The 25,351-nt window shown below is 45.8% G+C and overlaps 1 protein-coding gene across 20 annotated transcripts in view; it reads right to left on the bottom strand.

The window, feature by feature from the left end:
- Nucleotides 1-25,351, bottom strand: part of LOC118358464 (splicing regulator ARVCF-like) — a 366,019-nt gene that overhangs the window by 66,343 nt on the left and 274,325 nt on the right. For all 20 annotated transcript variants that reach the window (XM_052479027.1, XM_052479028.1, XM_052479020.1 and 17 more), the window contains one exon: nt 19,248-19,750. In XM_052479027.1, the coding sequence (XP_052334987.1) occupies nt 19,248-19,750 (503 nt within the window). The remainder of the gene's footprint in view (nt 1-19,247; nt 19,751-25,351) is intronic.

Genomic DNA, 25,351 nt, shown 5'->3' with positions numbered 1-25,351 from the left:
TATGAGTGTGGATGTGTCTAGAGAGAATGTGTGTATGAGTGTGGATGTGTCCAGAGAGAATGTGTGTATGAGTGTGGATGTGTCCAGAGAGAATGTGTGTATGAGTGTGGATGTGTCCAGAGAGAATGTGTGTATGAGTGTATTCTGAATGCTGGCCCTCACGCCCCTGATACCTATTCCCTATACACTCCCCTGCTCCCTATTCCCTATACACTCATCTGCTACCTATTCCCTATACACTCCCCTGCTACCTATTCCCTATACACTCCCCTGCTACCTATTCCCTATACACTCCCCTGCTACCTATTCCCTATACACTCCCCTGCTACCTATTCCCTATACACTCCCCTGCTACCTATTCCCTATACACTCCCATGCTACCTATTCCATATACACTCCCCTGCTACCTATTCCCTATACACTCCCCTGCTGCTTATTCCCTATACACTCCCCTGCTGCGTATTCCCTATACACTCCCCTGCTGCGTATTCCCTATACCACATATGTCAGAGTCAAGGCCCGCGGGCCACATCCGGCCCGCGAGAAGGTTTTTTACGGCCCCTGGGATGATCTTGATTTATTATTAGAACCGGCCCGCAGACCGCAGCAAGCCGGCAGCCCGCAGATCTTTTACACGCACCAATACTACATTTCCCACAATGCAACGGTGACGCACCGAGCAGTAGGCTGCTTCATTTCAATATTTATTGGCACAGCAGTTGTCAGCATCACAGTAAAATTAACTTTCAGATACCCATCAAAAATGGCAAAACGGAAGGTGGACACTGAGAACCGGGGTTTCAAACAAGGTGGGAGTCGGAGTATTTGTTCACGGAGGTAGCTGGAAAACCTGTGTGTCTTCTGTGTGGAGAAAGTGTGGCGGTACTGAAAGAGTATAATCTGAGACGACATTATGAAACGAAACACGCGGACAAAAACAAGAATATGGACATGGAACAAAGGCTACAAAAGGCAGAGGAATTAAAACGAGGCCTCAAATCTCGACAGGCTCTGTTCAAAAAAGCCAAATCACAAGGCCAGGCTGCTGTCAAGGCCAGTTTTATTTTGGCAGAAGAGATCGCTAAATCAGCCCGGCCATTTACGGAGGGGGATTTCATCAAAAACTGCATGATTAAAGTTTGTGACGAAGTTTGCCCAGAAAAAAGGCAACTCTTTTTAAATGTGAGTCTGAGCAGAAACACCATTGCCGAGAGAGTAGACCAGTTGTCCATCAATCTAAAAGAGCAGCTTGTGAAAAAGGGAAAAGATTTCATTGCATATTCCTTGGCTGTGGATGAGAGCACCGACATTTCTGACATTGCCCAGTTGTCAATTTTCATCCGCGGAGTGGACTCCAGCCTAAGCGTGACAGAGGAGTTTTTGGCTTTACGTCCTATGCATGGCACAACTACGGGGCATGATTTGTATGAAGAGGTGTCAAGATGTGTAAATGAGATGGAGCTGCCTTGGGAAAAACTTGTGGGTTTGACAACCGACGGAGCACCTGCGATGTGTGGACACAGGAGCGGACTGGTGGCGAAGATACGGGAAAAGATGCAAGAGGAAAACGCGACAGGTGAGCTGACAGCTTATCATTGTATCATACACCAGGAAGCGTTGTGCGGTAAAGCCTTGAAAATGGAGCATGTAATGAGCATCATCACGCGCACAGTTAACTTTATCAGAGCCAAAGGTTTGAATCACCGCCAGTTCAAGGCATTTCTGACGGAGTTAGAAACGGAGCATGGTGATTTGCCTTATCACACAGAGGTGCGATGGCTAAGCCAGGGAAAGGTGCTTCAAAGATGTTTCGAGCTTCGTGAGGAGATTTGTCTGTTCTTGGACAGCAAAGGGAAAGACACAACACAACTCCGAGACGAAATGTTTCTGTGTGAAATGGCTTTTCTGTGTGACATTACGAGTCATCTGAATGCAATGAACTTGCAGCTGCAGGGTCGGGATCGTGTCATCTCTGATATGTACAGTACAGTGAAGGCATTTAAAACCAAACTGACTCTGTGGGAGACGCAGATGCGGAAAGAAAATTTGAGCCACTTTCCCAGCTGCCAGACCATGAAAGAGAAGCTCTCTACCAGTGCGTTCCCGAGCGCACAGTTGGCTGATAAAATAGGTATGCTTGCCGCTGACTTTCGACGCCGATTTGCTGACTTTGAAGCACAAAAAGCAGGTTGGAACTGCTCGGTAACCCATTTGCTGTTGACGTGGAAAGCTCACCACCAAACCTCCAAATGGAGTTGATTGACCTCCAATGCAATGATGCACTGAGGGCAAAATATGCGGCAGTGGGTGCTGCGGAGTTCGCCCGTTTCCTCCCCGACACAATGCCCCAGCTGCGCATCCAGGCTGCTCAAACGTTGTCTATGTTTGGCAGCACATACCTGTGTGAACAACTGTTTTCTTTGATGAACTTGAACAAAACATCACACAGAAGTCGACTTACTGCTGAACACCTCCACTCAATTCTGAGGATTTCCTCAGCTCAGAGCCTTACCCCGAACATTGATGAACTTGTGGAAAAGATGGGACACCACCAAGTATCACCCTCAACCTCAAACAAGTGAACATTACTGTGCAATCACATATTTAGAGTTTTTACTCAGTTCAAGTTTAAAAGTTAAAGTTTAATATTTGTTTTCACTGCATGTTACTTCTCCTTAAACAAAGTGTTGTTTTTGATTAATAGATTTTTGCACTTTATTTTATTGTATTTCAATCCAATTATATTTTAAAAATATTTCAGTTGAGTGGATGATAGAAAATTGCTATTATTGTTTTTTTCTTTGAAGTAAATTTAGCCCACTTTTGCTAAAATAGAAAATATAGGCTACTGATGGTGCCTTGAATACCGGTTTCTTTCATTTAATGTTCATGTTATGGGGATTTTTATATAAAGGAAATTTGTCTTTTGTGTCTGTTGAAAATTAAAGATTACTGACAGAGCCATAAGAAAATATTGCTTTATTTATCTGATCATATTGGAATATATTTGTTAGGTTTTCAGTAGGTTCAATTAGGTTCACTAGACTATATGCGTCATTTAAAAATTTTTCAATGAACATTCGAACAGTCCGGCCCTCGGCTTGTAGCTACATTTTTTATTTGGCCCTCCGTCCATTTGACTTTGACACCCCTGCCCTATACACTCCCCTGCTACCTATTCCCTATACACTCCCCTGCTGCGTATTCCCTATACACTCCCCTGCTGCGTATTCCCTATACACTCCCCTGCTGCTTATTCCCTATACACTCCCCTGCTGCTTATTCCCTATACACTCCCCTGCTGCTTATTACCTATACACCCCCCTGCTGTTTATTCCTCCCCTGCTGCTTATTACCTATACATTCCCCTGCTACCTATTCCATTTACATTACATTTACATACATTCCCCTGCTGCGTATTCCCTATACACTCCCCTGCTACCTATTCCCTATACACTCCCCTGCTGCTTATTCCCTATACTCCCCTGCTGCTTATTCCCTATACACTCCCCTGCTGCGTATTCCCTATACACTCCCCTGCTACCTATTCCCTATACACTCCCCTGCTACCTATTCCCTATACACTCCCCTGCTGCTTATTCCCTATACACTCCCCTGCTGCTTATTCCCTATACACTCCCCTGCTGCTTATTCCCTATACACTCCCCTGCTGCTTATTCCCTATACACTCCCCTGCTGCTTATTACCTATACACCCCCCTGCTACCTATTCCCTATACACTCCCCTGCTGCTTATTCCCTATACTCCCCTGCTGCTTATTCCCTATACACTCCCCTGCTGCTTATTCCCTATACACTCCCCTGCTGCTTATTCTCTATACACCCCCCTGCTGCTTATTCCCTATACACTCCCCTGCTGCGTATTCCCTATACACTCCCCTGCTACCTATTCCCTATACACTCCCCTGCTGCTTATTCCCTATACACTCCCCTGCTGCTTATTCCCTATACACTCCCCTGCTACCTAATCCCTATACACTCCCCTGCTGCTTATTCCCTATACACTCCCCTGCTACCTATTCCCTATACACTCCCCTGCTGCTTATTCCCTATACACTCCCCTGCTGCTTATTCCCTATACACTCCCCTGCTGCTTATTCCCTATACACTCCCCTGCTGCTTATTCCCTATACACTCCCCTGCTGCTTATTCCCTATACACTCCCCTGCTGCTTATTCCCTATACACTCCCCCTGCTGCTTATTCCCTATACACTCCCCTGCTGCTTATTCCCTATACACTCCCCTGCTGCTTATTCCCTATACACTCCCCTGCTACCTATTCCCTATACACTCCCCTGCTACCTAATCCCTATACACTCCCCTGCTGCTTATTCCCTATACACTCCCCTGCTGCTTATTCCCTATACACTCCCCTGCTGCTTATTCCCTATACACTCCCCTGCTGCTTATTCCCTATACACTCCCCTGCTGCTTATTCCCTATACACTCCCCTGCTGCTTATTACCTATACACCCCCCTGCTACCTATTCCCTATACACTCCCCTGCTGCTTATTCCCTATACACTCCCCTGCTGCTTATTCCCTATACACTCCCCTGCTGCTTATTCCCTATACACTCCCCTGCTGCTTATTCTCTATACACCCCCCTGCTGCTTATTCCCTATACACTCCCCTGCTGCGTATTCCCTATACACTCCCCTGCTACCTATTCCCTATACACTCCCCTGCTGCTTATTCCCTATACACTCCCCTGCTGCTTATTCCCTATACACTCCCCTGCTGCTTATTCCCTATACACTCCCCTGCTGCTTATTCCCTATACACTCCCCTGCTACCTATTCCCTATACACTCCCCTGCTGCTTATTCCCTATACACTCCCCTGCTGCTTATTCCCTATACACTCCCCTGCTGCTTATTCCCTATACACTCCCCTGCTGCTTATTCCCTATACACTCCCCTGCTGCTTATTCCCTATACACTCCCCTGCTGCTTATTCCCTATACACTCCCCTGCTGCTTATTCCCTATACACTCCCCTGCTGCTTATTCCCTATACACTCCCCTGCTGCTTATTCCCTATACACTCCCCTGCTGCTTATTCCCTATACACTCCCCTGCTGCTTATTACCTATACACCCCCCTGCTGTTTATTCCTCCCCTGCTGCTTATTACCTATACATTCCCCTGCTACCTATTCCATTTACATTACATTTACATACATTCCCCTGCTGCGTATTCCCTATACACTCCCCTGCTACCTATTCCCTATACACTCCCCTGCTGCTTATTCCCTATACTCCCCTGCTGCTTATTCCCTATACACTCCCCTGCTGCGTATTCCCTATACACTCCCCTGCTACCTATTCCCTATACACTCCCCTGCTACCTATTCCCTATACACTCCCCTGCTGCTTATTCCCTATACACTCCCCTGCTGCTTATTCCCTATACACTCCCCTGCTGCTTATTCCCTATACACTCCCCTGCTGCTTATTCCCTATACACTCCCCTGCTGCTTATTACCTATACACCCCCCTGCTACCTATTCCCTATACACTCCCTGCTGCTTATTCCCTATACTCCCCTGCTGCTTATTCCCTATACACTCCCCTGCTGCTTATTCCCTATACACTCCCCTGCTGCTTATTCTCTATACACCCCCTGCTGCTTATTCCCTATACACTCCCCTGCTGCGTATTCCCTATACACTCCCCTGCTACCTATTCCCTATACACTCCCCTGCTGCTTATTCCCTATACACTCCCTGCTGCTTATTCCCTATACACTCCCCTGCTACCTAATCCCTATACACTCCCCTGCTGCTTATTCCCTATACACTCCCCTGCTACCTATTCCCTATACACTCCCCTGCTGCTTATTCCCTATACACTCCCCTGCTGCTTATTCCCTACACTCCCCTGCTGCTTATTCCCTATACACTCCCCTGCTGCTTATTCCCTATACACTCCCCTGCTGCTTATTCCCTATACACTCCCCTGCTGCTTATTCCCTATACACTCCCCTGCTGCTTATTCCCTATACACTCCCCTGCTGCTTATTCCCTATACACTCCCCTGCTGCTTATTCCCTATACACTCCCCTGCTACCTATTCCCTATACACTCCCTGCTACCTAATCCCTATACACTCCCCTGCTGCTTATTCCCTATACACTCCCCTGCTGCTTATTCCCTATACACTCCCCTGCTGCTTATTCCCTATACACTCCCCTGTTGCTTATTCCCTATACACTCCCCTGCTGCTTATTCCCTATACACTCCCCTGCTGCTTATTCCCTATACACCCCCCTGCTACCTATTCCATATACACTCCCCTGCTGCTTATTCCCTATACTCCCCTGCTGCTTATTCCCTATACACTCCCCTGCTGCTTATTCCCTATACACTCCCCTGCTGCTTATTCTCTATACACCCCCCTGCTGCTTATTCCCTATACACTCCCCTGCTGCGTATTCCCTATACACTCCCCTGCTACCTATTCCCTATACACTCCCCTGCTGCTTATTCCCTATACACTCCCCTGCTGCTTATTCCCTATACACTCCCCTGCTGCTTATTCCCTATACACTCCCCTGCTGCTTATTCCCTATACACTCCCCTGCTACCTAATCCCTATACACTCCCCTGCTGCTTATTCCCTATACACTCCCCTGCTGCTTATTCCCTATACACTCCCCTGCTGCTTATTCCCTATACACTCCCCTGCTGCTTATTCCCTATACACTCCCCTGCTGCTTATTCCCTATACACTCCCCTGCTGCTTATTCCCTATACACTCCCCTGCTGCTTATTCCCTATACACTCCCCTGCTGCTTATTCCCTATACACTCCCCTGCTACCTAATCCCTATACACTCCCCTGCTGCTTATTCCCTATACACTCCCCTGCTACCTATTCCCTATACACTCCCCTGCTGCTTATTCCCTATACACTCCCCTGCTGCTTATTCCCTATACACTCCCCTGCTGCTTATTCCCTATACACTCCCCTGCTGCTTATTCCCTATACACTCCCCTGCTGCTTATTCCCTATACACTCCCCTGCTGCTTATTCCCTATACACTCCCCTGCTGCTTATTCCCTATACACTCCCCTGCTGCTTATTCCCTATACACTCCCCTGCTGCTTATTCCCTATACACTCCCCTGCTGCTTATTCCCTATACACTCCCCTGCTACCTATTCCCTATACACTCCCCTGCTACCTAATCCCTATACACTCCCCTGCTGCTTATTCCCTATACACTCCCCTGCTGCTTATTCCCTATACACTCCCCTGCTGCTTATTCCCTATACACTCCCCTGCTGCTTATTCCCTATACACTCCCCTGCTGCTTATTCCCTATACACTCCCCTGCTGCTTATTACCTATACACCCCCCTGCTACCTATTCCCTATACACTCCCCTGCTGCTTATTCCCTATACTCCCCTGCTGCTTATTCCCTATACACTCCCCTGCTGCTTATTCCCTATACACTCCCCTGCTGCTTATTCTCTATACACCCCCCTGCTGCTTATTCCCTATACACTCCCCTGCTGCGTATTCCCTATACACTCCCCTGCTACCTATTCCCTATACACTCCCCTGCTGCTTATTCCCTATACACTCCCCTGCTGCTTATTCCCTATACACTCCCCTGCTGCTTATTCCCTATACACTCCCCTGCTGCTTATTCCCTATACACTCCCCTGCTACCTAATCCCTATACACTCCCCTGCTGCTTATTCCCTATACACTCCCCTGCTGCTTATTCCCTATACACTCCCCTGCTGCTTATTCCCTATACACTCCCCTGCTGCTTATTCCCTATACACTCCCCTGCTGCTTATTCCCTATACACTCCCCTGCTGCTTATTCCCTATACACTCCCCTGCTGCTTATTCCCTATACACTCCCCTGCTGCTTATTCCCTATACACTCCCCTGCTGCTTATTCCCTATACACTCCCCTGCTACCTAATCCCTATACACTCCCCTGCTGCTTATTCCCTATACACTCCCCTGCTACCTATTCCCTATACACTCCCCTGCTGCTTATTCCCTATACACTCCCCTGCTGCTTATTCCCTATACACTCCCCTGCTGCTTATTCCCTATACACTCCCCTGCTGCTTATTCCCTATACACTCCCCTGCTGCTTATTCCCTATACACTCCCCTGCTGCTTATTCCCTATACACTCCCCTGCTGCTTATTCCCTATACACTCCCCTGCTGCTTATTCCCTATACACTCCCCTGCTGCTTATTCCCTATACACTCCCCTGCTGCTTATTCCCTATACACTCCCCTGCTACCTATTCCCTATACACTCCCCTGCTACCTAATCCCTATACACTCCCCTGCTGCTTATTCCCTATACACTCCCCTGCTGCTTATTCCCTATACACTCCCCTGCTGCTTATTCCCTATACACTCCCCTGCTACCTAGTCCCTATACACTCCCCTGCTACCTAGTCCATATACACTACAGTGGGCCTGTCTGGATCACATTACAACACAACACCCTTTTCTCTGCATTCTGGAGAGGTACTACTGATGCACCAACACCAGGCCAGCAGCCTGTGAGTCAAGCCACGTAAACACACACACATACAAATATACATGCACACAAACTCGCATGCAGGTATGCACACGCACTCACACACACGCACACACAGCACATCCACTACTCAGCTTCTGGGAGAGAGGGAGGGTGCTTAGCAGCTCTATGAATGTTGGATTACAGTAGAGAACAAGGAATGAACACCTGTTTAGTAGTTGTTTGCCCACAAATCTCTGTTCACTACTGTCTATGAATGGAAAATATATGAGACAAATGCACTCCACGATCATCTACCTTTTCAGTTATGTGTTTGCTAGAGGGTGCAGGCCTATATTCAGGAGGAAAAAGAGAAAAGGGAAGCACTACAAATACAAAATATGAAACCGTTTGGTTAGGTCCACGTCAACCCTTCCCTGCCTGAACAGAACTGGTCTATTTAAAACGGTCTATTTTTAAAGCTCCAATTATATTTAATTGTAGAAAAACATGCCCAGTGTGGGGCACGCTGTAAACTAATCACACATTGTGACGGTGCTGTTTTCATAGAGGCCTCGCTCTAGCAACTAAAGCATATGGTCAGGCCTGGGATGGAAAGAAAGAGGGAGGAGAGAGAAAGAGTGAAAGAGTGAGAGAAAGAAAACGAGAAAGAAAGAGCAAGCGCGAGAGAGAGAGAGAGAGAGAGAGAGAGAGAGAGAGAGAGAGAGAGAGAGAGAGAGAGAGAGAGAGAGAGAGAGAGAGAGAGAGAGAGTGAAGGAAGGAAGGAAGGAAGGAAGGAAAGAGGGAAGGAGAGGGGAAAGAGAAGGAGAGAGCAGGGGAGAAAGAGAGAGAAGAGAATAGACCAATAGAGAGAGGGGGAGAGATAAAAAGAAAGACAGGGAGATATAGGGGAGGGGTTTTCCTCTGTTCCCCTGTCTTGCGGTGGGAGGTTATTTTTATCTGGGCACAGCCATCCCTCCTCCCACACAGACTTCTCAGTCAGAGTGACCATACATACAGTAGACTACATAGAGATATTCCACTACACCTTCATGTGCTGTACACATCTTCTCCTCTATATTCAACAAGAAAAAACAAGTGAAACAACATCTGTTCTTCACAGACAGTCCTTCCATCCTGCCATTTTCTGTGAAAGCACCATAAGATGTTATTACCACTTATAGTTAGTCTCAACACATAATTCATTATAAGCGTTTTATAATGCATTACAGAGCACATGGTACATGATACACATATGTGCAGTGCCTTCAGAGAGTATTCATACCCCTGACTTATTCCACATTTTGTTATGTTACAGCCTGAATTTAAAATTGATTAAATATTTTTTTCTCTCACCCATCTACACACAATATCATAATGACAAAGTGCAAACAAGAAATGTTTGCAAATGAATTGAAAATGATATACAGAAATATATCATTTACATAAATGTTCACCACCGAGTCAATACTTTGTAGAAGCACCTTTGGCAGGGAGTATTTCTGGGTAAGTTTAAGAGATTTCCACACCTGTTTTGTCAATTATTATTTAAAAAATGATTCAAGCGCTGTTAAATTGGTTGTTGATCATTGCTTGACAACCCTTTTGCCATAGATTTTCAAGTAATTTTAAATCAAAACTGTAACTAGACCACTCATGAACATTCACTCTCTTGGTAAGCAACTCCAGCATAGATTTCTGTTTTAGGTTATTGTCTAGCTGAAAGGTGAATTCATCTCCCAGTGTCTGGTGGAAAGCAGACTGAACCAGGTTGTCCTCTAGGATTCTGGAATCTTTTTTATTCTGTACTAGCTTCCTTCTTTTCACTCTTTCAATTAGGTTAGTATTGTGGAGTAACTACAATGTTGTTGATCCATCCTAAGTTTTCTCCTATCACAGCCATTAAACTCTGTAACTGTTTTAAAGTCACCATTGGCCTAATGGTGAAACCCCCGAGCGGTTTCCTTCCTCTCCGGCAACTGAGTTAGAAAGGACGCCTGTATCTATGTAGTGACTGGGTGTATTGCTACACCATCCAAAGTGTAATTAATAACTTCACCATGCTCAAAGGGATATTCAATGTCTGCTTTTTTTTTACCCATCTACCAATAGGTGCCCTTCTTTGTGAGGCATTGGAAAACCTTCCTGGTCTTTGTGGTTGAATCTGCACTGTGTTTGAAATGCACTGCTCGTGGGATGGAAACCGTCGTAATGATGAGACCAAGGCGCAGCGTGAGTAGAGTTCCACATAATTTTAATAAACCAAAACTCACTGAACAAAAACAACAAACAACCAAACGAAACGTGAAGCTACTGTTGTGCACTCAGGCAACTAAATGTAGACAAGATCCCACAACACAAATGAGGAAAAATGGCTACCTAAATATGATCCCCAATCAAAGACAACGATAAACAGCTGTCTCTGTTTATCGGGCCAACAAAGACATAACAAAAACCCCTAGACATACAAAAACCCTAGACATACAAAAACTAGAGTACCCACCCTAGTCACACCCTGACCTAACCAAAATATATAGAAAAACAGAGGTATCTAAGGCCAGGGCGTGACAGCTCGACTGAGGGACCTAACACATAATTGTATGTGTGGGGGAACAGAGGTAGTCATTCAAAAATCATGTTAAACACTATTATTGCACACAGAGTCCATGCAACTTATTATGTGACTTGTTAAGCAGATTTTTACTCATGGACTTATTTAGGTTTGCCATAACAAAGGGGTTGAATACTTATTGACTCAAGACATTTCAGCTTTTCATTTTTTATTAATTTGTAATCATTTCAAAAACATAATTCCACTTCGACATGATGGGGTATTGTGTGTATTCCAGTGACCACAAATCGCAATGGAATCCATTTTAAATTCAGGCTCTAACACAACAAAATGTGGAAAAAGTCAAGGGGTATGAAAACTTTCTGAAGGCACTCTATATACTTCATACAAAGTGTTACCAAAGCATTCGTGAGCTAGTCCCATGGGGAAACTATGTGTTGTTCAAAGGTTGCCTCCTGATGTGTAAACTGCTATTTGCCCTCTCAGTTTCACATGTCCAAAGCAAAAAAAGCCTCTCTCAGATCCCATTCCCCACATTCCTGCTGAATGCGTGTCAGGTCAAACCAATCCTTAGTGGTGTGATGTGGCCGGAGAGAGACACACGTCATTCAGTGACATTTAACAAGTCATGGCGAATGTTTAACACAGCATATTCCTATTGAGCTTGTGCCATATACTGTTTAAACCATATACAGAGGTGTTTTTCGAGATACCGACGGTATGATTTTCAATATAGTGGAGCTGCGAGGGTGCTTGCTGCGAGGGTACTTGCTACGAGGGTGCTTGCTACGAGGGTGCTAAGTATAACTACAAGAAATCTAAGATGAGAAAAATAAGTTATATCCAGCTCAGAGCTCCAGCTATGCATTTGGTTTGCTAACTTGCTCGCTAAGTGGTTAGATGTCAATATCAAGCTTCTTGGTTACAGCAGAGACATTGAATCCCCTCCTGGATCAAGATCCCTGTTGCCTTTTTTCCATCTTCGCAATAGCGCCCCTTGTGTGCACATTCGGTTTTACCATATACCCCGGTATGGTACCGAAACGGTATGACGGTATGGAAATCTGGATACCACCCAACCGTAATTCCTATAACACTAGCCTGGTTTAGTCCATGTTACCAACAACACTCTCTTAGTTCTCTCTCTCTCTCTCTGTCTCTTAGATAGAGAATGCAGGACATGCTTCAATAATGCCTCAGCCCACAACATCACAATGTCCTAACAGAGAATATGCCGGTACTTTAAATAATAATGGTGGCCATGCACACCCGAGCAATTAATTTGTCATTCAAAGAAGCCAATAAGCTTTGTACATTACAAACAAAGGGCTACTATGCCTAGTATTTACTGTCTTATTTACAGCCGAGGAAATGTAGCTAGTGTTGACTTATTTACAGCTGAGGAGCTATAGCTAGTGTTGACTCATTTACAGCTGAGGATCTGTAGCTAGTGTTGACTTATTTACAGCCAAGGAGCTGTAGCTAGTGTTGGCCTATTTACAGCCGAGGAGCTGTAGCTAGTGTTGGCCTATTTACAGCTGAGGAGCTATAGCTAGTGATGACTTATTTACAGCCGAGGAGCTGTAGCTAGTGTTGGCCTATTTACAGCTGAGGAGCTATAGCTAGTGTTGACTTATTTACAGCCGAGGAGCTGTAACTAGTGTTGGCCTATTTACAGCCGAGGAGCTGTAGCTAGTGTTGGCCTATTTACAGCCGAGGAGCTGTAGCTAGTGTTGACTTATTTACAGCCGAGGAGCTATAGTTAGTGTTGGCCTATTTACAGCTAAGGAGCTGTAGCTAGTGTTGACTTATTTACAGCCGAGGAGCTGTAGCTAGTGTTGGCCTATTTACAGCCGAGGAGCTGTAGCTAGTGTTGGCCTATTTACAGCCGAGTAGCTGTAGCTAGTGTTGACTTATTTACAGCCGAGGAGCTGTAGCTAGTGTTGGCCTATTTACAGCCGAGGAGCTGTAGCTAGTGTTGGCCTATTTACAGCTGCGGAGCTATAGCTAGTGTTGACTTATTTACAGCCGAGGAGCTGTAGCCAGCGTTGACTTATTTACAGCTGAGAAGCTGTAGCTAGTGTTGACTTATTTACAGCCGAGGAGATGTAGCTAGTGTTGACTTATTTACAGCTGAGGAACTGTAGCCAGCGTTGACTTATTTACAGCTGAGAAGCTGTAGCTAGTGTTGGCCTATTTACAGCCGAGGAGCTGTAGCTAGTGTTGGCCTATTTACAGCCGAGGAGCTGTAACTAGTGTTGACTTATTTACAGCCGAGGAGCTGTAGCTAGTGTTGGCCTATTTACAGCCGAGGAGCTGTAGCTAGTGTTGGCATATTTACAGCCGAGGAGCTGTAGCTAGTGTTGGCCTATTTACAGCCGAGGAGCTGTAACTAGTGTTGACTTATTTACAGCCGAGGAGCTGTAGCTAGTGTTGGCCTATTTACAGCCGAGGAGCTGTAGCTAGTGTTGGCCTATTTACAGCTGCGGAGCTACAGCTAGTGTTGACTTATTTACAGCCGAGGGGAGCTGTAGCTAGTGTTGGCCTATTTACAGCCGAGGAGCTATAGCTAGTGTTGACTTATTTACAGCCGAGGAGCTGTAGCTAGTGTTGGCCTATTTACAGCCGAGGAGTTGTAGCTAGTGTTGGCCTATTTACAGCTGAGGAGCTATAGCTAGTGTTGACTTATTTACAGCCGAGGAGCTGTAGCTAGTGTTGGCCTATTTACAGCCGAGGAGCTGTAGCTAGTGTTGGCCTATTTACAGCCGAGGAGCTGTAGCTAGTGTTGGCCTATTTACAGCCGAGGAGCTGTAACTAGTGTTGACTTATTTACAGCCGAGGAGCTGTAGCTAGTGTTGGCCTATTTACAGCCGAGGAGCTGTAGCTAGTGTTGGCATATTTACAGCCGAGGAGCTGTAGCTAGTGTTGGCCTATTTACAGCCGAGGAGCTGTAACTAGTGTTGACTTATTTACAGCCGAGGAGCTGTAGCTAGTGTTGGCCTATTTACAGCCGAGGAGCTGTAGCTAGTGTTGGCCTATTTACAGCTGCGGAGCTACAGCTAGTGTTGACTTATTTACAGCCGAGGGGAGCTGTAGCTAGTGTTGGCCTATTTACAGCCGAGGAGCTATAGCTAGTGTTGACTTATTTACAGCCGAGGAGCTGTAGCTAGTGTTGGCCTATTTACAGCCGAGGAGCTGTAGCTAGTGTTGACTTATTTACAGCCGAGGAGTTGTAGCTAGTGTTGGCCTATTTACAGCTGAGGAGCTATAGCTAGTGTTGACTTATTTACAGCCGAGGAGCTGTAGCTAGTGTTGGCCTATTTACAGCCGAGGAGCTGTAGCTAGTGTTGGCCTATTTACAGCCGAGGAGCTGTAGCTAGTGTTGACTTATTTACAGCCGAGGAGCTGTAGCTAGTGTTGACTTATTTACAGCCGAGGAGATGTAGCTAGTGTTGACTTATTTACAGCTGAGGAGCTGTAGCCAGCGTTGACTTATTTACAGCTGAGAAGCTGTAGCTAGTGTTAGCCTATTTACAGCCGAAGAGCTGTAGCTAGTGTTGGCTTATTTACAGCCGAGGAGCTCGAGCTAGTTTTGACCTATTTACAGCTGCAGAGCTGTAGCTAGTGTTGACCTATTTACAGCTGCAGAGCTATAGCTAGTGTTGACCTATTTACAGCTGCAGAGCTGTAGCTTGTGTTGACCTATTTACAGCTGCGGAGCTGTAGCTAGTGTTTACCTATTTACAGCTGCGGAGCTGTAGCTAGTGTTGACCTATTTACAGCTGCGGAGCTGTAGCTAGTGTTGACCTATTTACAGCTGCAGAGCTATAGCTAGTGTTGACCTATTTACAGCTGCAGAGCTGTAGCTAGTGTTGGCTTATTTACAGCCGAGGAGCTGTAGCTAGTGTTGACCTATTTAGAGCTGCAGAGCTGTAGCTAGTGTTGACCTATTTACAGCTGCGGAGCTATAGCTAGTGTTGACCTATTTACAGCTGCAGAGCTATAGCTAGTGTTGACCTATTTACAGCTGCGGAGCTGTAGCTAGTGTTGAGCTATTTACAGCTGCAGAGCTGTAGCTAGTGTTGGCCTATTTACAGCCGAGGAGCTGTAGCTAGTGTTGGCCTATTTACAGCCGAGGAGCTGTAGCTAGTGTTGACTTATTTACAGCCGAGGAGCTGTAGCTAGTGTTGGCCTTTTTACAGCTGAGGAGCTATAGCTAGTGTTGACTTATTTACAGCCGAGGAGCTGTAGCTAGTATTGACTTATTTACAGCTGAGGAGCTATAGCTTGTGTTGGCCTATTTACAGCTGAGGAGCTATAGCTAGTGTTGACTTATTTACAGCCGAGGAGCTATAGCTAGTGTTGACTTATTTACAGCCGAGGAGCTGTAGCTAGTGTTGGCCTATTTACAGCCGAGGAGCTGTAGCTAGTGTTGGCCTATTTACGGCCGAGGAGCTGTAGCTAGTGTTGACTTATTTACAGCCGAGGAGCTGTAGCTAGTGTTGGCCTATTTACAGCCGAGGAGCTGTAGCTAGTGTTGGCCTATTTACAGCCGAGGAGCTGTAGCTAGTGTTGACTTATTTACAGCCAAGGAGCTGTAGCTAGTGTTGGCCTATTTACAGCTGAGGAGCTATAGATAGTGTTGACTTATTTACAGCCGAGGAGCTGTAGCTAGTGTTGGCCTATTTACAGCCGAGGAGCTGTAGCTAGTGTTGGCCTATTTACAGCCGAGGAGCTGTAGCTAGTGTTGACTTATTTACAGCCGAGGAGCTGTAGCTAGTGTTAGCCTATTTACAGCCGAGGAGCTGTAGCTAGTGTTGGCTTATTTACAGCCGAGGAGCTGGAGCTAGTTTTGACCTATTTACAGCTGCAGAGCTGTAGCTAGTGTTGACCTATTTACAGCTGCAGAGCTATAGCTAGTGTTGACCTATTTACAGCTGCAGAGCTGTAGCTTGTGTTGACCTATTTACAGCTGCAGAGCTGTAGCTAGTGTTGACCTATTTACAGCTGCGGAGCTGTAGCTAGTGTTGACCTATTTACAGCTGCGGAGCTGTAGCTAGTGTTGACCTATTTACAGCTGCAGAGCTATAGCTAGTGTTGACCTATTTACAGCTGCAGAGCTGTAGCTAGTGTTGGCTTATTTACAGCCGAGGAGCTGTAGCTAGTGTTGACCTATTTAGAGCTGCAGAGCTGTAGCTAGTGTTGACCTATTTACAGCTGCGGAGCTATAGCTAGTGTTGACCTATTTACAGCTGCAGAGCTATAGCTAGTGTTGACCTATTTACAGCTGCAGAGCTGTAGCTTGTGCTGACCTATTTACAGCTGCGGAGCTGTAGCTAGTGTTGACCTATTTACAGCTGCGGAGCTGTAGCTAGTGTTGACCTCTTTACAGCTGCGGAGCTGTAGCTAGTGTTGACCTATTTACAGCTGCGGAGCTGTAGCTAGTGTTGAGCTATTTACAGCTGCAGAGCTGTAGCTAGTGTTGGCCTATTTACAGCCGAGGAGCTGTAGCTAGTGTTGGCCTATTTACAGCCGAGGAGCTGTAGCTAGTGTTGACTTATTTACAGCCGAGGAGCTGTAGCTAGTGTTGGCCTTTTTACAGCTGAGGAGCTATAGCTAGTGTTGACTTATTTACAGCCGAGGAGCTGTAGCTAGTATTGACTTATTTACAGCTGAGGAGCTATAGCTTGTGTTGGCCTATTTACAGCTGAGGAGCTATAGCTAGTGTTGACTTATTTTCAGCCGAGGAGCTGTAGCTAGTGTTGGCCTATTTACAGCCGAGGAGCTGTAGCTAGTGTTGGCCTATTTACAGTAATATAATAATAATATATGCCATTTAGCAGACGCTTTTATCCAAAGCGACTTACAGTCATGTGTGCATACATTCTACGTATGGGTGGTCCCGGGAATCGAACCCACTACCCTGGCGTTACAAGCGCCATGCTCTACCAACTGAGCTACAGAAGGACCAGCCGAGGAGCTGTAGCTAGTGTTGACTTATTTACAGCCGAGGAGCTGTAGCTAGTGTTGGCCTATTTACAGCCGAGGAGCTGTAGCTAGTGTTGGCCTATTTACAGCCGAGGAGCTGTAGCTAGTATTGACTTATTTACAGCCGAGGAGCTGTAGCTAGTGTTGACTTATTTACAGCCGAGGAGATGTAGCTAGTGTTGACTTATTTACAGCTGAGGAGCTGTAGCTAGTGTTGACCTATTTACAGCTGCAGAGCTGTAGCTAGTGTTGTCCTATTTACAGCTGCGGAGCTGTAGCTAGTGTTGACCTATTTACAGCTGCGGAGCTGTAGCTAGTGTTGACCTATTTACAGCTGCGGAGCTGTAGCTAGTGTTGAGCTATTTACAGCTGCGGAGCTGTAGCTAGTGTTGACCTATTTACAGCTGCGGAGCTGTAGCTAGTGTTGAGCTATTTACAGCTGAGGAGCTGTAGCTAGTGTTGACCTATTTACAGCTGCGGAGCTGTAGCTAGTGTTGACCTATTTACAGCTGCGGAGCTGTAGCTAGTGTTGACCTATTTACAGCTGCGGAGCTGTAGCTAGTGTTGACCTATTTACAGCTGCAGAGCTATAGCTAGTGTTGACCTATTTACAGCTGCAGAGCTGTAGCTAGTGTTGACCTATTTACAGCTGCGGAGCTGTAGCTAGTGTTGACCTATTTACAGCTGCAGAGCTATAGCTAGTGTTGACCTATTTACAGCTGCAGAGCTGTAGCTAGTGTTGACCTATTTACAGCTGCAGAGCTGTAGCTTGTGCTGACCTATTTACAGCTGCGGAGCTGTAGCTAGTGTTGACCTATTTACAGCTGCGGAGCTGTAGCTAGTGTTGACCTCTTTACAGCTGCGGAGCTGTAGCTAGTGTTGACCTATTTACAGCTGCGGAGCTGTAGCTAGTGTTGACCTATTTACAGCTGCGGAGCTATAGCTAGTGTTGGCCTATTTACAGCTGCGGAGCTGTAGCTAGTGTTGACCTATTTACAGCTGCGGAGCTGTAGCTAGTGTTGACCTATTTACAGCTGCGGAGCTGTAGCTAGTAGTGTTGACCTATTTACAGCTGCGGAGCTGTAGCTAGTGTTGGCCTATTTACAGCTGCGGAGCTGTAGCTAGTAGTGTTGACCTATTTACAGCTGCGGAGCTGTAGCTAGTGTTATAAATAGGAAAATTTGTCAAAGTCAGTCTGGTCTAAAACAGAATTTAGAACCTCCGTGCATCACAACACGTAAATGAAGGTTGGGTTTTGATTTGAAGATGTCCATTTGCCCTCTAACATGGGGTGAACAGCTGCTGTGATTGCTCTGTATCCAATAGCATAGACAATTAGACAGACCTGCCAATCAGCTCTGACTTTGTTTACATAAGACAATATGTCAAGCATTTTTTAACTTGAGAAATACTGCACCAAACACCTTAGTTAGATGTAAAATTGCACAACTAAAACATACTCAGCAAAAACGTCAAAATGATTTAACTATCTCAGATTCATTCTGGGGTTTTTGAGAAAATTAAATAGGCTTCTGCGTCTACAGTGTCTCATGGGGGACAAACATCATTAACCAAACGCGGAATCGGTTAGGAAACACAACTCCAAGACTGAATTTTAGTTTCTTCTAATGAGCAACAGAAAAACAAATGTGCCAAACAGCCTGTTCAGTGGCTCTTTAACAACAGGATGACTATGGACGACTATGAACACGCTGTCATGCATCACTGCAACGAGCCATCACATTGATGAGAAGTGGGGCTTTAAGGACGTACTGACAACTGAGAACACGGAAGAGAGGTACACAACAGAGAACCTAAAACGGCATTAATACCATCGTTGCTGAGTGGGTGGAGGACAGCAGTAAGGTGAGCGCCGTAGGTAGGGTTTCCACTCGTTACCACAGCCACAAACTCAAATTTGTTTAATCTTTTTGGTCTTAATTTTAGGCATAAGGTTGGCAGTGTGGTTAAGGTTAGGTTTCAATTCTGAAATCATTAAAAATACTCATGTTTAAACAATAAAAAAATGCAGTATATACTTTATTTATTTTCTTCAACTTGTCACATCCCTACTGTATAATACTGTAGTAGGTACATAGTATCGGTCTACAGTAACTTACCTCTGTTGATTCTTGATGTACAGTAGGCACTATGGTCTCTGTAACTCACCTGTGATCAGCTCGCGGACCTCCATGTCGTTGGTCTTCCTCAGCAGGCGGACAAGGGCGGGGATACCGTCACAGTTCTTGATGGCCACCTTGTTGTCGTGGTCCTTGCCGTAGGAGATGTTTCTCAGGGCTCCGCAGGCCTTGCGGTGGACCTCAGCCTTGGGGTGGTCCAGCAGGCTTGCCAGCACCGGGATCCCCTTCAACTGGCGCACATCTTTCTTGATCTTGTCGTTTTCGTAGCACAGGTGCTGCAGATACGCGGCGGCGTTAGACTTGACTGGGTCGATGGGGTGGCCCAGCATGGCTATGACCTCTTGCAGATCGGGGTCACGCCAACGCGGGTCCTTGCGGATGCTGTCGATGGAGGGCGAGCGGCGGCCAGCAAGGCGGTCCAGGCTGGCCATGCTCCCCCTCTCGGGCTGGGCCAGGGGGGCCGGGTACATGCCATGGATGTAGGGGTGTCGCTCGTCAATCATCTCCGCCTCGATGGGATCCTCGTAACCCCTATAATGGAGAAAGGGAAAAGGGGGGGTACGTTTGAGGAAAGATCATGTAACATAGTTCAGAGCATTTCATATCTCTCTGTGAGGAGTTGTAGTTGTATGTTTTCTGTACATTTTCAGGACATTGGGGTACGATTTAGTCTACGACTGCAAGGTTAACACCATCAATACTACTTCTACTACCACTAAAACAGATAGAGAGAGCATTTATTGGGATTTGTATAATAGAGGGATTTCAGGAGAAAGAGAAGGGGGGATAAGAGTTGAGAAAGGCAAAGTGAGGTTCGAGTGATTGACTGATGGAGGGAAAAAGGAGATAGACACAGGGGTGAAGGAGAGGGGAAAAGACAGGAGCGAGAGAGGAGAAAAGAGGACAAAGACGGAGATGGGGGACAAACAAGGCTGGTCTGTTATTAACAGCTCTGTCAGAGGGCCGCTCCCATCGATAAGCGAAACAGGGGCTACTTCCATATTAACCGTCTCTGTCGGCTCAGAGCGATGTTCTCTTTTACCTTTTTTAATAATGATGGGGGAGCTGGTGTTAGTGATGGGCGAGGAGGAGGAGAGGGAGAGAGAGAAAAAGAGTGATAGTAGAGACAGAAAGAGCCAGGGAGAAGAGGAAAGGCGATTAAAAAAGGGAGAGAGAGAAAAAGAAAGAGGGAGCGAGTGAAAGAAAAACAGACATTCAGAAACAGAAATAAAGAATTTAATTTGAAACAGCAAGCCAGAAAAAATTAAATGGGGATATTTATATAATAAATATGAATTTGGAGAGCAGAAATTATTAAATATTAAAGCATTAGACCACTCACTAAAGGCTTCAGTCACACAAAAGTTACACTTGAATCTGAACTGGTTCTCTAGCAGATTAGTAAGAATGTCTCAGCTAGGGTTGTTACGATGATCACATTACCGCTACACCGGCGGTCACGAGTCATGATGGCAGTCAAATTCCATGTGACCGTTTCAGTCACATTAATTAGGCTTCTCTAAGCTCTGATGCTGCTGATGGTCATTAGTAGCATACTAAACTTGCTAACTATCTGGTACTCAGCACTCTATTGTCCCTCTAATCACTCTGACATCAATGCGAATGTAATCGAAAATCGAATCAATCTCTTAATGAGAGCCCATGAGCTCAAGTAGCGCAACATTTCTTTATGCTATGCAATTGAGGCCTCTATTAAAAAGAGGAGGATCCCATCAGCTTCCTATAGGCTAGGCCTACTATATTTATTTATCAACTTTCCTAATATTAAGCACATTGCTTCTCTTTACAACAGGAGTATAGCTTACCTGACTGGCATGAAAATGAACCAGGGGAAAAGCGTCCTCTAATCACTATTTAAGTACATAGATAACATGTATTTTTTTTCCCCTGGACTGAAACATGACCCGCCAAACAGAGCTTCTTAACATCCGCCCGTTTAACCCAGAAGCCAGCCAAACCAATGTGTCGGAGGAAACACTGTTCAACTGATGACCGAAGTCAGCATGCAGGCGCCCGGTCCGCCACAAGGAGTTGCTAGAGCACGATGAGCCAAGTAAAGCCCCCCGGGCCAAACCCTCCCCTAACCTGGACGACACTGTAACAATTGTGCGCCTCCCTATGGTACTACCAGTCACGACCTGTTGTGACACAGCCCGGGATTGAACCCAGGTCAGTTGTGACGCCTCTGCCGCTGCGCTACTTGCTAGGCCCAGTCTTAAAGTTTGTATCACAACTACAGTGGCCAAATAACTTCTTAAAATGAAGCACATTAATCTGCTTTACAAGGGGTGTAGAGTCTAACTGGCATACATATGCAGCACGTTTCAAGTTTGGAGAAGATAAGTTTCACCATAGAAATGCACTTTGAGAATGGTGTTTTCCCGCTAATGGAACATTCGCGCTTATAGCTTACTGCCCGTGTGCGTATTGCTGTGCTTATAATGTGAAGAAATAGCATAATAGTTTATCAACATTTTAAGCTAAATGTTCTGATCTGATGCTTAATGGTTGTATAAATTTGGGATCTATCGCATACCACAACTGTCCCAGACTATGTTTCTAATATTTATTTCTCACACAGAATAGGTCAACTTTTGTACTATCGGGGATGGTAGATTGACATAGGCTAGTTCTTTTGTTGTTTGTTTGGCTTAATCTTGTTGGCTGACGAAAAGTAAATATGGAATGTTTTTCCAAAATCTACAATATGCAGCTTGGAATTGGATAAGGACGCGCACATTTGCATCCCCAATGTGTCTGTCTTCACTTCTAGCCTGTGAGAAAGACCCGCGTGACGGAGAGCCATGTGAGTTGAGGTGCTTTGGAGCATGCAGCCAGGCGAAGGGAATTATAATTATTATTTTCAGCCCATGGGCACAACAGTCACTGGCCACAAAAGGCATGGATTTTTTTAGGGGGCATTACGGCCCCAGAATGGTGATGCCGCCAGGAAATTCATGGCATTATGAAGTGCTTGTAAAATTGTGAATGAGGGACTGATGAAGTGTGTACAGCCTGCGCAAAAAAAACAACAAAGCAGAGCTCATTCCTTTCATGCAACTTTTTTCAAATCATAATTAGAGTGTATTGGAACTCAGAGTGATCCAGTTTGTCCCGAAACAAAGAGTAGTAGATACAGCTCCTACAGAGCTGTAACCCTTCATTTACTTCTCCGGACAAAAAGGGCTCCATTGCAAAACTCATCTGGGACTAAATTCGTTAGCTTGATTTCTAGCAGCTTAGCTAGCAGCTGGTTAGCGGCTCTGTCAAGCAGGCGTCAACCTGTCTGTTAAGTGCGATTCCGAAACAAGACATAACAGTCCTAGCTGTTAGAAGCTAACCGTGCCACGGAATCCATGTAAAAACAAGTTCAGTAATTATTTCTATTTTTTTGTCAAAAACAACAAACCGAGCATTTCCAGCATTTCCACACTCCCTGTGGCCAGGAGAGGAGAGGCAGCAGTAGAGAGAGAACCCAACCATGCCCACAGGGAGGTTTTTGACCCAACACTGCCTCACCAAAGACTATGCTAATGCCCTGCCTATCCTGGCTGCCTCCCTGGGACTGGGCCCAGGTTAGCTTAGTGCCAGAGCCATTAAGGGAGATGTATTCCATTTATATATACAGTATGACGGTACTAAGCAGTTAGCTCTCCTGTGGTGAAGTGGGTCCCGAGGTAGGCCTACACATCCCAGATGAGAGCCCCTCTATTCCACACGATCCCCTCCAGTCTCTCCCCTGTCTCCAGGCCCCTCCAGTAACCTTCCTCCCTAGCCCTCGTTGGTCTGTGATCAACACAAGGCTCTCTGCTCATCAATTCGCAAGGAGGACTCATTGAAGGGGGAAAAAAGTGGAACTCTTCATTTCCATCTCAGAGTGGTGGAGGAGGCGATCTCACGACTGACAGATCATTAGGGTTCTGAAGAATACTGTAGCCATGTTTCCCAACCCTGGTGCTCCAGTACCCCCAACAGTACGCATGTTTATTGTAACCCTGGTGCTCCAGTACCCCCAACAGTACGCATGTCTATTGTAACCCTGGTGCTCCAGTATCCCCAACAGTACACATGTCTATTGTAACCCTGGTGCTCCAGTATCCCCAACAGTACACATGTTTATTGTAACCCTGGTGCTCCAGTACCCCCAACAGTACGCATGTTTATTGTAACCCTGGTGCTCCAGTACCCCCAACAGTACGCATGTTTATTGTAACCCTGGTGCTCCAGTATCCCCAACTGTACACATGTTTATTGTAACCCTGGTGCTCCAGTATCCCCAACAGTACACATGTTTATTGTAACCCTGGTGCTCCAGTATCCCCAACAGTACACATGTTTATTGTAACCCTGGTGCTCCAGTACCACCAACAGTACACATGTTTATTGTAACCCTGGTGCTCCAGTATCCCCAACAGTACACATGTTTATTGTAACCCTGGTGCTCCAGTATCCCCAACAGTACGCATGTTTATTGTAACCCTGGTGCTCCAGTATCCCCAACAGTACACATGTTTATTGTAACCCTGGTGCTCCAGTACCACCAACAGTACACATGTTTATTGTAATCCTGGTGCTCCAGTATCCCCAACAGTACACATGTTTATTGTAACCCTGGTGCTCCAGTACCCCCAACAGTACACATGTTTATTGTAATCCTGGTGCTCCAGTACCCCCAACAGTACACATGTTTATTGTAACCCTGGTGTTCCAGTACCACCAACAGTACACATGTTTATTGTAACCCTGGTGCTCCAGTACCCCCAACAGTACACATGTTTATTGTAACCCTGGTGCTCCAGTACCACCAACAGTACACATGTTTATTGTAACCCTGGTGCTCCAGTATCCCCAACAGTACACATGTTTATTGTAACCCTGGTGCTCCAGTAGCCCCAACAGTACACATGTTTATTGTAACCCTGGTGCTCCAGTATCCCCAACAGTACACATGTTTATTGTAATCCTGGTGCTCCAGTATCCCCAACAGAACACATGTTTATTGTAACCCTGGTGCTCCAGTAGCCCCAACAGTACACATGTTTATTGTAACCCTGGTGCTCCAGTATCCCCAACAGTACACATGTTTATTGTAATCCTGGTGCTCCAGTATCCCCAACAGAACACATGTTTATTGTAACCCTGGTGCTCCAGTACCACCAACAGTACACATGTTTATTGTAACCCTGGTGCTCCAGTACCCCCAACAGTACACATGTTTATTGTAACCCTGGTGCTCCAGTATCCCCAACAGTACACATGTTTATTGTAACCCTGGTGCTCCAGTACCACCAACAGTACACATGTTTATTGTAACCCTGGTGCTCCAGTATCCCCAACAGTACACATGTTTATTGTAACCCTGGTGCTCCAGTATCCCCAACAGTACACATGTTTATTGTAACCCTGGTGCTCCAGTATCCCCAACAGTACACATGTTTATTGTAATCCTGGTGCTCCAGTACCACCAACAGCACACATGTTTTAAGTATGTGTACTGTTGGGGGTACTGGAGGACCAGGGCTGGGAAATACTGCTGTAGCCAGGTATAGATACTGAGGGGGTTAACATGACTTTCTTTGTTATCCATAATGCACCAATTTGTAAGTCGCTCTGGATAAGAGCGTCTGCTAAATGACTTAAATGTAAATGTAAATGTATTCATGGTGTTTTGAGAAACAAAAGATACATCCTAATGATTTGACTTGTTCCACACACTTAAGGGTAAGATAGTAACAGACCGAGGAAAATAACCATCGTCACACAAAGTCACCATAATGGAACTATCCCAAGGGGGTTCCCTGTGTTTGGGGTTGGAACGATACTATGATACTAAGTTTTATTCCGCTAGCTCTGTTCTCTCCTCTCCACTCTGATGTCTTTTCATCAGGAAAACAGGAGAGCCAGAGACAGGAAATGAGACAGGGGGATCTAATTAGTGTTGCACACTATGCGCCACCCACTGTAGCCTCCCCTCCACCCCACCACCCAGAGAGGCTTGTTTATCATACTTCCATAACTGGCCAGTCATCTATGATGTACGGTGCAACAAAATGGGGCGACAGCCCTAACTGAGTGCTGGTGGTTATGGAGCTAGCTCCAGCATTTACTTGA

The sequence above is a fragment of the Oncorhynchus keta genome, chromosome 25 (genome assembly GCF_023373465.1).
Source record: "Oncorhynchus keta strain PuntledgeMale-10-30-2019 chromosome 25, Oket_V2, whole genome shotgun sequence".
In the NCBI taxonomy this organism is placed as follows: domain Eukaryota; kingdom Metazoa; phylum Chordata; class Actinopteri; order Salmoniformes; family Salmonidae; genus Oncorhynchus; species Oncorhynchus keta.
Note: the sequence above shows the minus strand (reverse complement) of the source record. Positions and strands in the feature narration are given on the sequence as shown.